Genomic DNA, 16,155 nt, shown 5'->3' with positions numbered 1-16,155 from the left:
GTAGGACAAAATAAATACATCAAAATTTATGTGTATAGAAGAAATTAATTAATAATTACCCGATTTAATATTTAAGGTTGAATTTGATCCAATAAAATTGAATAAAATTTAATTTAAGGTTAATTCGAAATCAATAAATTGAGACTTAAACTTAAATAAATAAAAAAACTTAACTTTATATTTGATCTAAATGATTGTAATTTTAATATTCAAATCAACTCAAATTTGATTTATTATAAAAATAAATTAAATAGTTCATATCGAATCTAATACTATAAATATAGGCCGATAATGCATTGATTTATTTTTTCAATTGTATTCCATTTTTAGAATATTTATAAATCAATTTAATTGGTATTTTTAATCATATTTGTTATAATATTAAAAAAATTCATATAATATTATAATTAACAAAAGATGCATTATTTATTTTTAATTATGGTAATTATTTTATATTTTTAAAATTTGTATTTTGATTTGAGCGGCCAGGCCCAATTGGCAGTCCGGCTGAGTCCATCTGAAATTAAATTCAACTCCTATTTAATTATAAATTAAATTTAAAAATAGCTCAGAGGTTTGCCTTCTCCAGTTCTTCTCAAAATCTCTTCTTCTTCGTCTTCTTCTTCTGCTGCTTATAAAGCGGTACAAATTTACAATACAAGACGTCAGAGAAGTGAAGGAACGAGAGGAGAGGCCAGTGAGTCGATGTTTTAGTAAAATTTTCTGCATAAATTAGATTAGGTTAAAATTAGGGTTTTGTGATGGAAGGATTAGGGAGAAGAATTTCAGCCAGTCCAAGGCCCTGTTCTGGTAAAAGGGTTTTGGCGAAGAAAAGGGTTCGTCCCGATGGATTCTTAAATAGTGTCAAAAAGCTTCAAAGGCGTGAGATTTCATCCAAGAGAGATCGGGCTTTTAACATCAGTAATGCACAAGAAAGGTTTCGAAACATGCAGTTGGTGGTACTTTACTTTACTTCAATCATTCTATATTTTCTTTTATTTTTTTACATGTAAGAAAGTTTTGTTTTTGTTTTTTAACTTATTTTTTGAATCTGCATCAGGAGGAATATGACACCCATGATCCCAAGGGTCATTGTCCCTTGGTTTTGCCTTTTCTAATGAAGAGAACTAAAGTAATTGAGATTGTCTCCGCTAGTGACATTGTCTTTGCTCTCGCACACTCTGGTGTCTGTGCAGCTTTCAGTAGAGGTATGATTAGATTTACTATATTAGGTTTTTGAATTCAGTTTGTAATAATGTTCAAATTAGTTAGCTCTCATTGTTGCCTGTTCTAAATGCAGAAACAAACAGGAGGATTTGTTTTCTCAATGTTAGTCCTGATGAAGTCATTCGAAGTCTGTTTTACAACAAGAATAATGATTCACTTATCACTGTTTCTGTTTATGCCTCGGATAATTTCAGCTCTCTGAAATGCAGATCCACAAGGATTGAGTGTGTTTTTTTCTTCGCTTTTTGCTTTTCTTTTCCTTGCCAATCCATTAGTCTGTTGCTGATTGTATCTGTTTTGAAATGGTTAGGTATATAAAAAGGGGTAAGCCGGATGCGGGTTTTGCTCTTTTTGAATCAGAGTCACTGAAATGGCCTGGCTTTGTGGAGTTTGATGATGTTAATGGAAAAGTCCTAACTTACTCTGCACAAGATAGGTACATTCCAATTCCAAATCTTGTATTTTTTGTTATTTCATCAAATTTAGATGCTAACTATTGATTTATGTTGACAGTATATACAAGGTGTTTGACTTGAAAAACTATACTATGCTGTATTCTATATCAGATAAAAACGTACAAGAGATCAAGATAAGGTAATATCTCTCTCAGAGAACCAAATTACTAAGATTAGTTTGGCTGCAAAATTTTCTTTCTTATGTGTTTATTCATCATACCTCTTAAGTGTTATTCTTACTCCAATCTATCTACTTTACCTGTAACAGTCCAGGCATCATGTTATTGATTTTCAATAGATCTATTAGTCATGTTCCCCTCAAGATTCTGTCTATAGAAGATGGCACTGTTCTGAAGTCTTTCTACCATCTCCTTCATCGAAATAAGAAGGTGGACTTTATTGAACAGTTCAATGAGAAGCTTCTTGTCAAGCAAGAAAATGAGAATCTCCAGATTCTCGATGTAAGTTCTATTGTCTTTTTTAGCCACTCACTTGAAACCTCAATATTTGTACACCTTACATAAATGTCTACATTGTGCACAGGTTCGAAATGCTGAGCTGATGGAAGTTAATAGTACAGAGTTCATGACTCCATCAGCATTTATTTTTCTGTATGAAAACCAGTTATTCTTAACCTTCAGAAATCGAACTGTTTCTGTATGGAACTTTCGAGGGGAGCTTGTAACTTCATTTGAGGATCACCTCCTGTGGCATCCAGACTGTAACACAAATAACATTTATATAACAAGTGACCAGGATCTTATTATTTCTTACTGCAAGGCTGAACCTGAGGATAAATGGATGGAAGGAAACGGTAATTCTTTTACTTCATTTGGGTAACATATATGAGTAAATATGCTAATGACTCATGTTCAGAAAGTTGTCTGGATTGTAATTGTCTCATCAAATTTCATTTGGAACTTTATTAGCTTTAGCTTATTGTGGTTCATATTTTTGAAACATATAATTTAAGAATGATTAATAAATAGTTAAATAGAAATTAATATATATTACTATTGGCAGTTTCTTACCTTTGACCAATATGTTGGCTGTTTTAATCCATATGGTTGTCGTTTGAAGGTTAGGTAAATCACCTAAGAATTCACCTTGCTATATATAACATAATTTAGGTCATCCATCTCCATGACCAACTTTGGCTAATTTACTGTTTGGTTGATGGAAATATTAACCAAAGAAACTGGTTGCTGCACTATCATGGCTAACAGTCCGGCCTGCCCTTTGTATTCTGTCAAAAAATGTTAATCTGTGATTCAGTGAAGACAATCTTAGGGGTGGGAGCTGTTGTCTCATTATTTTCTTTCTAATGCAGCTGGATCAATTAACGTCAGCAGTATCTTGACTGGGAAATGTCTGGCTAAAATTAATGCAACAAGTGGCAGTTCCAAGGTTGATGAATGCAGCAGTAGTGTTGGGCCTGTTGTCAGCTCAAAGAAGTTGAAGCGATCCTCCCAGATAAGAACCAGAGTTTCAGAGGCTTTGGAAGACATTACATCGCTTTTCTATGATGAAGACCGCAACGAGATCTACACTGGAAACACACATGGGCTTGTTCATGTATGGTCTAATTGAACATCCCATAATTCTGTTGAGCGATCTGCACTGCAAATTGGATAAACTTTTATGTATAATTAGATATCTAAGTGCTTCCACATTGTATTTTTAGATGATTAAACTGGAATATATTTGTTTGTAGATTAGAACTCTGGTATATAGGCTGCCTATTGAAATGAAGTGAAATCTTGCAATGTCTTGTTGTATGTACTCTAATTTCTATTCTGTTTGCTCAGTCTCAAAGAAATGGAAGAAAAAAAATTGCTCTCTTGATCATTTCATGCATGCTTAGAGTACATATATATTCACCGCAGCTGGGTTCGGGGATTTGAGTGGAGCTTTTAACCCAAACGGGGCCTAGCCTGAGCTGGCGATGAGATCATTAGAAAAACTATTGCTAGCGTCTAGTGTCAAAAAGGAAAAATAATGGTTTTTAGAGATTAAAAAAATCCTTAGAGTGAAGCCAAAAAGAAGAAAAAGCCATGTTAAAATTAAAAATTGTCATAGAAGAAGGATATGTTGATGATGACTTTGCTGCAACTTGCTAGAGTCAACCTGGCTCAATTTAAACTCGAGTTTGGATCATCTCAACTTGAGTTCAACTCTTTTAAATCTAACAATGAGTCAGTTTGATTTAAATCTAATCTTAATTATAAGAACTATAGAACTATTTGAAAGAAATCCATATTGCAAAAGCATAATACAGTTATACAGTGAAATCAAAACAAGGATCCAAGTGATTCGTGTGATCAATTAGCATTCTGGTTGATTGATGGTTATTAGTTTTAAGGTACAAGGAAAATTACACCCGTTAGGTATATATACACAGTTTTTGCTCCGTTACATGAATTGAAACTATGACAGAAGAAAAAGGGTTCTGAAACTTAATGAGGCAGCTTCTCCGTCACTTGAACTTATTACAATGTTGGTTCTGCTGTCAGTGAAAAGGTTTGAGAATCTGAAATGAGCAGAGTAAACTTTCATCCACACACATGAGAGCACCTGCATTATTAAACTCGCCGCAGTAGTTTGGAGCTGAGAATATGGTAACTAGTTGCCTGTCAGCAAAAAATTCATAACCATCTTCAACAACCTGCCATTCATTTCCAGCAGAAATCAACAATTCTTTCTGTTAGCCTTTCTTTTTCAATGCACAGAAACGGATAGATATACACAAGAACCGAACTTTATTTTTTATTGAAAAGACTCAACTCGCAAACAAACTTTCAGATTTTATCCCAAAATTTCGGTTCAGTTTGATACTTTCAAGTGTTGTTATTCCGAAATGCATACCTGATGAGCACGGCATATGAGATCAAGGTCATGTTTCCTCAAGAACTCAGCCACCTTGTCAGCTCCAAAGGTAAATGAAACACCCCTATCATTCTCACCCCATCCTTTGATGTCCCTATCAGGATCAGCCCACAGAAGATCGCACAGGAGCCCTTGATCCGGCACGTCAATAGGCCTTTGTATAGCTCTGATCTGATTTAAGCTTTCCATTTCCGGTGATAGTCCACCATGCATACACAGGATTTTATCATCAACAACTGCAGCCACCGGCAAACAATTGAAGCAATCTGTAAAAATCTTCCACAGACGCACGCTGAAACGACGCTTGCACTCATCATAGAAGCCATAAATTCTGTTGATTGAAGCACATTCATGATTTCCACGGAGGAGGAAAAAGTTATCTGGGTATTTGATCTTGTAAGCAAGGAGAAGACATATAGTTTCTATACTCTGTTTTCCTCTGTCCACATAATCTCCCAGAAACAGATAATTGGCATCCGGGGAAATCCGCCATACTCAAACAATCTTAGCAGGTCAGGATATTGACCATGTATGTCACCTGCACACATTACACAAAAAGACTATGAATTTTGATGAGGAAAATAGATTGAATTAAAGAAAAAACAAAACGGGTACCGCAGATATTGATAGGAGCTTCCAATTCCAGAAGATTAGGTTGTGCCAGGAAGATTTGCTTGGCAGTGACACAAAGTTGCCGGATTTCGGATTCATTCAGCAGAATCCTTTTCCCTCTATTAAATCTTCCTTCCAATAGCCTCTCCAACACTCCTTCCATTACTTCCATCTTTTTCTCTTCTCGTCTCTCTGCTTTAAGATTCTGCTACTTTGTCTACCTTTTTTTCACTATCTTTCAATCATCCTATCTTCCTTGAACAACACATTACCAATTTCCTAAAATAACCAAGAGAAAGAAGAAAATGAATGAGAAAAATACAAAGAAAGGTCAGTTGGGTTGTGGAAAAAGAAAGCAAATCCGAAGAGAAAATTGTTGGAGTTGAGATATATTAGGAGGTTATTGACCATGGTTTTTAATGGTTGAGATGAGAGGAATTTGACAAGCAATAAGAATTGCTGGAGAGGACAAAGAATAAATAAGCCTCCGATTTCCATGCACATTCTTACAATTCTTATTCTTATTCTTATTCTAATTCTTATCTATATAGTTTTGATTTTGATTTGATTTTATCTCAACCACTTCATCTACCTTACCTAATTTTGCAGTTTCCTTCTGCTGATATTTGTTTAGTTTGTTTTCTGTTTAGTGCTTAAAATGGGGAGGGGGCCTGCCTTGGAGTAACCAACATAGATATATCACCAGTTTTGGCCAGTATCATGCATCTATCACCATAGATATATTCCTGCCCAATGTTTATAGACCCGGATTGACCCTATAGTGATTGATAGAGTTGGATTTGAGTCAAATCAAATCGAGACATAAACTAGGTCAAGCTTAGCTCAAATCAACAATGGTCAATTCAAGCTCATTATATTTTGTCAGAGATGTCGCAAGAGAGTTGTTAATCAACGGGATAAATGATATTACCGAAATAATAAATAGAATTATCGATGGAAAGAACAATGTCACCAAAGGAAAATTTGAACTGAGTTAATTTGATTCAAATAATCATGACCAAACACGATTCACCTGATTCAATTTTGAGTCAATTCGGTTTAGGATTAATACAAGTTTTAACTTTAATACAATCTAGACCAAATTAACCATCAACTCTCAGTTCATTCAACTTGCACAATACCACAATGGGTGACCTTTATATAGGAACAACAGTTACAAATCAGTTGAGACAATATTATGCTTGAATTCAAACATTAAAACATGGCAATTGACATTCCCAACTGCTTAAGACATTCCCAAATCCCTTTGTCCCAGTAACTGCCTAATCTAGACAAACACAACTATTCCAGCCCAAGTGCTTATCTAAATGCCCAGCACAATCGCTTCTCAAGTACAGCATAAACGCTTAAAGATACCCAATATCTTTGCTTATCTCATTTTCAACACACTCACCTTAGTGCTATCTAGCCAACCTACTAGTCAGTAGCAAATCCTAGCCACCCAATCTGTGTCCTAACTGCTCTTTACCACGCGTTCCGCTTGCTCCCACACCCCACAATCATCCTGCCTCGCTTGCACAGGTTATACTTTTGTCGTGTTTGCATGCCGAGTGTCTACCCATGCCATGCATTTGACTATCAATTCCTTAAACACCGTGCCTTGCAGTGCTCAAGTTAGCCCAATTATTGGGTTGTGCGCACCTCTTGCACACTCGATTATATTGTCACCAATGCCCTCTCTCTTTGACATTCGCCAATGCTAAACATATCTAACAACATTCCAAGCACCTCCTCTAGAACACTGTCCAGGCATGCCCAACCATGCCACTCAAAAGCACCATGTCAATTCAATGCACTATTCTGCCTTCAAATCCTAAGGGTGTTGGTGACAATACCCACTATTAATACTATAATAAAATAACTACGATTAGATTCAATCCAAACTGTGAAGCTTAAATTGCAGTTCGGATTGAACGAGCCAAATACTTGTTTCCATAAATATTTTCAAACATTTCAAATTTGAATCAATCTCAAACTACGTCTTGTTTGAGATTAACTTCGATTGAATCCAACTTTGAGGAAATGCACATGATAACAGATAGTTTCAAGAACATCTACTCTCGGTCTTGTAGGCTGTTATCCAGCCAGGACAATATTCGGATTTTGGTTTATTCATGCACTCTTTGAAGCAATTCAACTGGCATTACACAACACTTTCTGAATCAAAATACATTGTTCAATTGGTGAAATCAGCAAGATGATGACAACGAACAAAACCATACTATATGTAATAACAAAAAAAATAACTTCAAGTAGAGAGGCAGCAGTGCAACTTCAATATTGCGACTTGTCAAGGCTGCTAAAATAGGGATGGTCCATGGCTGCTTTGGCTGAGATTCTGTCTGCCGGATTATACTTGAGCATGTTCTACAATATCAAAGCACACCAAAAAATAATTAATTAGAAAATGAAGCCAAAAATCAAAGTATACTACACCAAAGCACCAATGAGCAATAGCTATTCATCCCACAGGAAAATTCTTTAAGGCAACTAATCTAGTAGTTAAAGATTGTCCAGAGTCATCCGAATAAATAGTGTAAAGATTGTATTTTGTCAATTCAAACAGTGGCAAGTTTAAGTTGGTTTAGACTATAGATATATGAAATATGAAATTATAGGAGAACATTAGAATTGCATGATCCACATCATCTCTACAACTGAGTTCAGATGGGTGAAATCTAGAGCACCATATCAGTCGAAAGAGTCTGGCTGAACAATTTTTGAGTCTAGTCAAAAACGAAATCCAGAATTGCTATTATGAGTAGTAGTGTATTTAGTTTTCATGATCCCAAAATCAAGAAATAATAAAATGAAGAGCCAACATATATTCAAGAAAACAATTACCGATAGAAGGTCTACTCCTTCAGGACACAGGGAAGGAACAGCACGCGCCAAGTTTTGAGGCTCCCACACTGGATACACGTGCCAATCCCGCAGAGTGGTAACACCCGGCCACTGTTTCTCCGTTGGAGTTCCCAGCAACCTTCAAAGTTATAAAAAAAAAAAAAACCATAAAAATCTCTTGCATCAGAGATAGTAAATGTTGAAGAGTGAAGACCATGATAGTTGATTGCTTCAACTTCATGCAAAACAAACTGAAATTACAATCTAAATGAACACAATGACAAAGCGAATTGAGGGGAGAATAATCTAAACGAACAAATTATCAATAAATGGTGAATTTGATTAATATTCACAAGCACGGGTCGCCATACAACTGAAACCCATAAAAAAGGGAAATGGGCAGAAGAATAAAATACCTGAAAATATGAAGCAACTGCTGAAACTCAGAGTCGCCAGGAAACAATGCCTGCCTTCTCACCATTTCAGCGAAAATACAACCAACGGACCACATATCAACAGCAGTAGAGTAATGCGTGGAACCAAGGAGGACCTCAGGAGCCCTGTACCAGAGAGTAACAATTTCGTGAGTGTAGCTCTTGAGAGGAACAGTAAAGGCACGGCCAAGACCAAGATCAGCGATCTTCAGAATCCCTTTCTCTTTGTCCAGAAGAAGATTCTGCGGCTTGAGATCCCGATGAAGAACACCGTGACTGTGGCAGTGAGCCACCCCTTTACAAAGCTGGTACAAGAAGCTCTGAATCAAAGTCGGCGGAAGAGGCCTAGGATTTGGGCCCTTACGATGCGAATCAATAAACTTCTTCAGATCAGTGTCGAGATATTCAAAGACTAAATAAAGATTCGATTTATCATTAGAACTAGGGTTTCGAATCGAAGCCGAATCGGGACTCGGATTGGCGGAGGATTTTTGTGAAGAATCCACGTGTTCAACGCAGAGAAGGCGAACAACGTAAAGAGATTGAGATAGCATTTGAAGAAGAGATACTTCTCTCAGAGCGGTCGGAGGAATGCCTTCTTCGTCCATTTCAAGTCTTGTTTTTTTAAGAGCGACCAATTGGCCAGTCGTCTTGTCCTTGGCCTTGTAAACTTTTCCGTACGTGCCTTCTCCGACCTTCTCCAGCTTCTCGTACTTGTCCATTTTACGGCGTCGTTTGTTCTTGGTTGGTGATAATTCTTGTTGATTTTTATTGATCTCTCTCGACTTTGATCTATCTGTGACTGTGTGTGATACTGCTAACCCTAGAATTTTGAACTTCCATGTCACGGAGTTGTTGAAATTGAATCTTTATAGAGACAGACTGGGGGGAGGGGAGTGAGAGGCCAACGGCCAGATTGGGAAAGGGAAGAGGAGCGTTTCCTAAACGGCAACACGTGCCAGCTTTTCCAGTTTCCCTCTCTTTTTTGAATTTTGAAAATCATTACGTAATCACCATACATGGCAAAACACAACTCTTTCAACTTGTTTTGATACGAAATATTATTATTACCTACTTATTTTGTTAAATTTTTAATAAAAATTTGAGCTCAATTAATTAACCCACATCCATAAAACGTAACCAAATATCTATACATTTGAAAATTATTTGCATACATACATATTTATAATTTATTTATATTAGAGTTTATCAAACATATTGGTTTATGGAAAATTTACTTAATAAGTTTTTTAGGTATTTTATCACTTTAAAATATCATAACAAAAAATACCCTTTTTTATAATTTATAAATAATAAAATATTTTTATAATTTTTTATTTTAATATGATTATTCAGTTTACTTTAATTATTAAAAAATTAATAAAATTATCTTAATTTTATTATAATTATATTTTTTAAAAAAAATTATTTCACCACCTATTGATATAACAAACAATATATAAAATATTCATTTTAAAATAATTATATCCACAATAATTATTTCCCCGATATAATATAATAATTATTTTTATCTATCTATTTTTATCAAACATAATAATTCTCCAAATAATCTTCAAATTTAATAATAAAACATTACCCGAATCTAAACCCCAACCCCCTTCCCTCCCCAAATTACCATGAATAGAAATTCACAATTGGTGTGACACATCATCATCATTATTACTCGAAATGATAGTAATTATACTATTGAAGATTGTCAACAAGTAGTCATACCGAAGATGAGTTTAAAACACTGGAATAGGCCACACCTGCAAGGCTAGGCCTAGAGGCATGAAAAATTTTCCCTGGAATTTTCCGGTCAAAAAATAAAACTTAGATTTCAACAATATTCTTCCGTTTGGTCTGCCCTCCAAACAGACGCTGAAGCATCATTCACGATGCTAAAAATTTAATTTATTGTTTCACTTCTCAAATTAAAATCGCATGCTGTCATTGCTCTTCTGCTCAGGCATCAACTACTTCAATCAGACTTGGCTCGTAGTCCGCTGGGGCCTGGAATCCGTGAAGATTCATGACTGTTGCTGCTACATTGGCAAGCCCAGCATTGGGAAGATCCGATCGGAACCTAACATTTTGTGGCAGTCCAGGTCCTCCAATTGCAACAGGCACCTATACCCAGATAAAAAATGCCAATGTAATTGTTTTTGGATCACAATATAACAGAAAAGGATAAATTTGGGTAACACTTGAGGAAACAGATGCATCCTATATTTACAAATTTCTTTCAGATATTTGAAAAAAGTTGAGTTTGAGAGTTAAGAAAACTTACTGGCATAAGAGTGTGAGAAGTAAGCACTTGAATCTTGCCATCCTTGCCAAACATAGGCTCCCCAGTTTTGTTCCTCTTCACCATGTCCTCAGCATTGCCATGATCGGCAGTAATAACATATATTCCACCAACTTGCTCTATTGCATCAACAATCATCTGAAATTGAACATCTTTTCATCATCAGGCAACAAAAACAAATGGACTTTTGACAGAACAGCCGAGGATAACTGATAAATTAGTTGCCAAAAATTTTATAAACTATAATTATGAAACACAGAATTCAAAAAGGGAAATCTGAAATCCTAATAGTCTCAGACAATTAATCTTGATATGATCCTTTGGATTATAATTACAGATTATAAAGAGAAAAGTATAAGAGAGAGAGGGTGAATTTGGCAATTCATATTGCTGAGCCATCTATGGAAAATTTGCTTAGAAATCACAAAGAGGAAATAGCAAGGGAATTTCCATTAATATGTTCCAAATTAGGCCATGAGCTTTAAGAATAATATACTACATCCCTGATGGCAGACAGGATATTTGCATGATTTATGGAGTGAACAATTTGAATACATGAAAGCACTACATAGGGGTTTTAAGAGCACCAAAACTGAAGGAAGGCAATGTAACATAAGAAAGCAGAAAGGGATATCGAACTAGGTATGCCATTCAGGAAAATGAAACATCAACTACAACCATATTACATTTTTGCAGATGCATAGATTATAGTCAGTTCCTAGATACCAGACTGTTCAGCCCTTTTCTTTGCCTCACAATGCCCTCCCTTGATGAAGATATGGAGATAAAGACATTTAGAAACGTGGAAAGAGGAAGTTATCTGGCTTCAAAGAAATTGATGAAGATGAAGGAAAAGAAGGTTTATGGTTCATAATTCTTTCTCCACTTTAATAAGTCAAAAGTGGTAAGTCAGTCTAAAGAATTTCAAAGTGTGGGAAAAGCCCAAAGTTAGCATAGCTACCGATTAAATGGAAGAGGGTACAATTTACACAGGTTATTTGAAGAAGATGCTCTCATAAAATTCCCTAAGGAGAACTTTCTGATCCCAGAAGATAACTGAAGAAAAAAATCAGTCAGTAGAAGGGAATTGCTGATGCTTTTAGAAAAATGTTGAATTTGAAATTGGCAAAGAATTACAGATAAAATTGAAAATTTTATACAGGAAACAAATTCGTCTCCAGTGCCAGTCAACAAAAAAATAAAAAAAAGGGAAAAAAATATTATAGTAAAGGGGTAAAGTTGAGGAGGTGAGAAAACTAAAATACTAGCTGTAAAATATAAGCCATGAAAATACACTGAATGTTAATTGCAGAAACGCTACCGCCACAATACCTTGACAGCATCATCAGCAGCCTTGCATGCCACAACTGTCGCCTCAATATCTCCAGTGTGCCCCACCATGTCACCATTTGGAAGGTTAACACGAATCTAAGAAACAGCCAAAGTAATAATAATTAGTTAAATTACAACTGTCAGTCTCATGCATCACTTTGCGAGTCAATTAATTTTAGTTACCTGGTGGAATTTGCGACTAAGGATGGCCTGCTTCGCCTTTTCAGCAATCTCAATGGCCTTCATCTTTGGCTGAACGTTGAATGTAATTCCAACATCACTAGGAATTTCCACATATTCCTCCATTTTTGGGTTGAAATACCCAGAGCGATTCCCATTCCAAAAGAAAGTGACATGTCCAAATTTGACAGTCTCACTGGTGGATTAAAAAAAGTACAATAAGAATTATAACAGTATATAATAAAATACATGACTAGGAATATATTTGAACAAGAATAAGCCCTAGGTAAAGCAAAAGAAAAACATAAGCAAAAAAATGAAGTTTAAAATGTTTACAAGAAAAATAGGGTATACATTTAATATGTTTGTAACACGAGACAAACTAAGTGGAAACTGACCTGCAAGCAAAAGTACGCACACCATTATGAACCAGATATTCACCAGATGTTCTATCTATCTCGGGTGGAGAAACAAGGTAATGGCTTGGGAGTTTCAATTCTCCATCATATTGAAGCATCCCAGCATATCGGATTTTAGGGAACCGTACTCGATCAAATTTGTCAAAATCTTGATATTCTAGGGCCTTAGCAGGCATAACCATCCTATCCGCACGGAAATTGAAAGTAACCACAGCATCGCCATCCAGTATAGGACCGACAGCCTTATTATTCTCATCAACAATAACAAATGGAGGTAAGTACTGATCATTTGCTTTGGGATCTTCCCTCAATTTCTTAACAGCTTCAACAGCATTCCTAAACTTGTGTGGGGCTTCTCCAAGAACTTGGGCATCCCATCCTCGTTTCACGACGTTCCAGTCATTCTGCCAAAAATCCATATTAAGGTCATTAAATTATTTAATTAAGTGGGTAAAGCCAGACCAAAGTTAGCTGATGGGGTCCCTTGCTTTACTAGTAAAACATAAAGATAAAAATAAAAGAACATAAAATCAAATTTTAATAAGAATAAGCCAAATCAACTTTTTCAAGAAGATTTACAGACATGCAATAAGGTAAACTTTCCACTACAAACTACAAATAGCCACTGAAAAGCACACCAACACAAATAGGAAAAAGAAAATTAAATAAGGAGATAGGGTGAAAGAACAATACAAGTAATTGCAATAAAAGATCATTGTCAAGCTTGTGGTTTACAGTGTATGTTTCGTACCTCATAGCGATCCATAGTGACATACATGCGGCCTCCACCAGATGCAATCTGTGCATCAATTCCTTTAGCACGTAAATCTGAAAGATCCTTCTCAAGAGTTTCTACAAAGCCTACACTTGAACCATCCAAAACATCACGCCCATCAGTGAGAATATGAACACGAATTCTCTTAGCACCACGCTCGCTAGCTCCTTTCAGCAACAACTGCACAACAAAAATTATATAAAATACTGAAACAATTTTAACACAAGTCCTCAATTACAACGCTTTTTTACCTGCAACTGATCAAGCCTGGAGTGTACTCCACCATCACTCAATAGCCCAATGAGGTGCAAGGTTCCAGTTTCGAAGCATTCCTTTATGTACTTAAATCCTTGATCATCATAGATTTTTCCAGAGGCCAGAGCAATGTCAACAAGCTTTGCACTGCATTCAAATTTAAATAAGTTCTCAAACTCACAGTTAGCTTGACGAATGCCAAATGAGATATTGCTAGAACAATTCATACAAATATTTAGCTAGCTTCAATGTAAGCCAAATCAGATATTGCTAGAACAATTCATACAAAAGATCAGCACAACACACATCTGTAACAGAGTAAAAAACCTGAAAATTGTGGAAGCTGAGGCAATTAGACTCAAAATGTTAGTTACAGGTTACTTTGCCCAAAACAATCTGATGAACTCCCAGTTGAAGATTATTAACATCTTATTCACCCTATGTTTAATCTCTCAAGGGCCTTATAATTTTTGGTATGAATTATCTCCGAGACTCTTCTTTCATTGTTAAAGTTGTAATGACTATCTGATTAGAAAACTTAATCTAAGTTAATATAATTAAAGATACAAGGACATGGAATGCCGGTACCTAAAACAGCATTTTTAAGTCACAGATGCAAGCAAAGCTTCCAAAAAGAAGGAAAAAGAAAAATATATATATATATATCACCCTTGGGCAAAAATACGGCCAGCTCCGAGTGCATTATGGCCGACTTCACTGTTACCCATGTCATCTTCTGATGGAAGCCCAACTGCAGTACCATGAGCCCTAACCAACCTCCATTTTTCGGGAGCGCCCTTCAAATAAAAAGATTAAGCATATGTCAGTCATCATCCTCGCATTCCGTAAAAAATGAAATTAATAAAGTTATTCACCAAGTGTTGGGATCTGACTCTGATCCATCAAAATTAACTATATATACAGCCCGAATAATATCAAAAATAAATAAAAACTAAAAAATCAATACCTCCTTGAACTTGTCCATGGTGGGAGTCTCGGCGACATGGATACAATTATACTTATCGGGCTTGCTCTCACCCCAACCATCCAAAACAACCAACGCTATAATGTTATCCTTAGGGATCTTTCCATGTTCTTGCAATTTAAACTGAGGATTCTCCATCTATGAAATCCAACTGATATTATAATTACGTGCAAGCAGATCGAATTGAAATGAAAATCAACTGATAAATAAGCGTGTCGACTTCTTACCTTATAAATCGAAGGCCAAATGTAAGCGAAGCAACAGAGGAAAAGCAGATTCGGAAGCAACGAGAGAGAGGAAAAGCTGAAGACAAACCCTTACCGTCGTGATTTGTGAGATTTATGGAATGAGATTTGCCGTCGGGGTGAACACATCCTGGCCGTTGATCAGTAAATCTGTGGTTACCCTTATACCACGTACCCTCTGGTTTTGACTTCACATGCTTTCAATAAATAAATATCCTTTAAACCCCTCCGAATATTCCTCGCTCGTTTTTTGACCACCAAAACTAGGGGCCTGGGTTAAAAAACATCAAAATCTATGTGCCAGTACAAATTACAAAATAGACTTAATACGATGCCCAATATTTGATGAAACGATGGAATTATGACATAGATTTCCCACCCAAATTACGCTCTATTGTTTTTTTTACTTTTTAATTTTAAAAATTTTATTTACCCATTTATAAGTAGTTAAAATTAACAAAACTATAACTTTTTAAAATTTTATTTCTTCTCTCCTTTCTCAAACACTAAAAATTAACAATTTTTTCTGTATACAAAATTTTAAAAGATAATATTTTTCTCGTCTAAGGTTTAGTTTTTAAACTCTGATATCATTGTTCTCTCTTTGACAATCTTTTTTATCTCAATTGAATGTCTGATCAATGTCAAATCACATAAGGGAGACAAAAACGAGCCGCGACGTGATTCTATATCAATCAAGCATCCAACGAGAAGAGAGAGATCGTCAAAAAAAAAAATTTCAAGAGAGAGAGACCACCAACAAAGACACTAGAGTTTGAAAACCAAATCCTACCGAAAAATATTATTTTTTAAAACTTTACCTATAAAGAAAATAATTAGTTTTTAATGTTTGAAGAGAAAAGTAGATTAAATTTTAATTTATTTTTAATATTATAAATAAAATGATAATTTTACCCTTAAAATTATTAATTTTAACTAATCGTATTTAAAATTAAAAAATAAAAACCTCATATAAGAAGATACTTTGGATGGAACAAGTCCTTTTGGCCTTATGATATTTATGTTCGAACAGTCATTAGCTATATTAGTTAAAAGAAGTTTATATTATTTTGTTTATAATTAAATTAGTATTATTATATTCTTAATAATATAAATAAAGTACACATTAACTGTAATTACATTTTTTTTTTTTTACTTTTTGTCTTCTAATTTTTCA

The 16,155-nt window shown here is 35.2% G+C and overlaps 3 protein-coding genes and 1 pseudogene across 3 annotated transcripts; 1 reads left to right on the top strand and 3 right to left on the bottom strand.

Annotated features, from left to right (window-relative positions):
* Positions 1-562: 562 nt before the first annotated feature.
* On the top strand, positions 563-3,530 carry LOC123208462. The gene is made up of 8 exons (XM_044626024.1): positions 563-959; positions 1,061-1,208; positions 1,301-1,451; positions 1,538-1,663; positions 1,741-1,821; positions 1,951-2,143; positions 2,226-2,496; positions 3,013-3,530. Exons 1-8 carry the CDS (start codon positions 762-764, stop codon positions 3,270-3,272), a joined length of 1,428 nt encoding a protein of 475 aa, XP_044481959.1. The 5' UTR covers positions 563-761; the 3' UTR covers positions 3,273-3,530.
* Positions 3,531-3,998: 468 nt separating this feature from the next.
* LOC123215633 lies at positions 3,999-5,693 on the bottom strand (annotated as a pseudogene).
* A 1,574-nt stretch (positions 5,694-7,267) lies between these two features.
* LOC123211907 (cyclin-dependent kinase B1-2) lies at positions 7,268-9,364 on the bottom strand. The gene is made up of 3 exons (XM_044630880.1): positions 8,462-9,364; positions 8,046-8,184; positions 7,268-7,568 (listed from the first exon to the last, which is right to left on the bottom strand). The coding sequence occupies exons 1-3, from the start codon at positions 9,199-9,201 to the stop codon at positions 7,476-7,478; spliced, it is 972 nt and encodes a 323-aa protein (XP_044486815.1). The 5' UTR covers positions 9,202-9,364; the 3' UTR covers positions 7,268-7,475.
* Positions 9,365-10,159: 795 nt separating this feature from the next.
* Positions 10,160-15,120, bottom strand: LOC123224066 (2,3-bisphosphoglycerate-independent phosphoglycerate mutase). Its single transcript, XM_044647579.1, has 10 exons — positions 14,961-15,120; positions 14,716-14,871; positions 14,418-14,545; positions 13,745-13,895; positions 13,470-13,673; positions 12,698-13,122; positions 12,303-12,495; positions 12,120-12,215; positions 10,770-10,925; positions 10,160-10,609 (listed from the first exon to the last, which is right to left on the bottom strand). The coding sequence occupies exons 2-10, from the start codon at positions 14,869-14,871 to the stop codon at positions 10,445-10,447; spliced, it is 1,674 nt and encodes a 557-aa protein (XP_044503514.1). The 5' UTR covers positions 14,961-15,120; the 3' UTR covers positions 10,160-10,444.
* Positions 15,121-16,155: the final 1,035 nt, after the last annotated feature.

This window comes from Mangifera indica, chromosome 1 (assembly GCF_011075055.1).
Source record: "Mangifera indica cultivar Alphonso chromosome 1, CATAS_Mindica_2.1, whole genome shotgun sequence".
In the NCBI taxonomy this organism is placed as follows: Eukaryota; Viridiplantae; Streptophyta; class Magnoliopsida; order Sapindales; family Anacardiaceae; genus Mangifera; species Mangifera indica.
The sequence above is the reverse complement of the archived record's forward strand: the minus strand, read 5'-3'. Positions and strand labels throughout refer to the sequence as shown.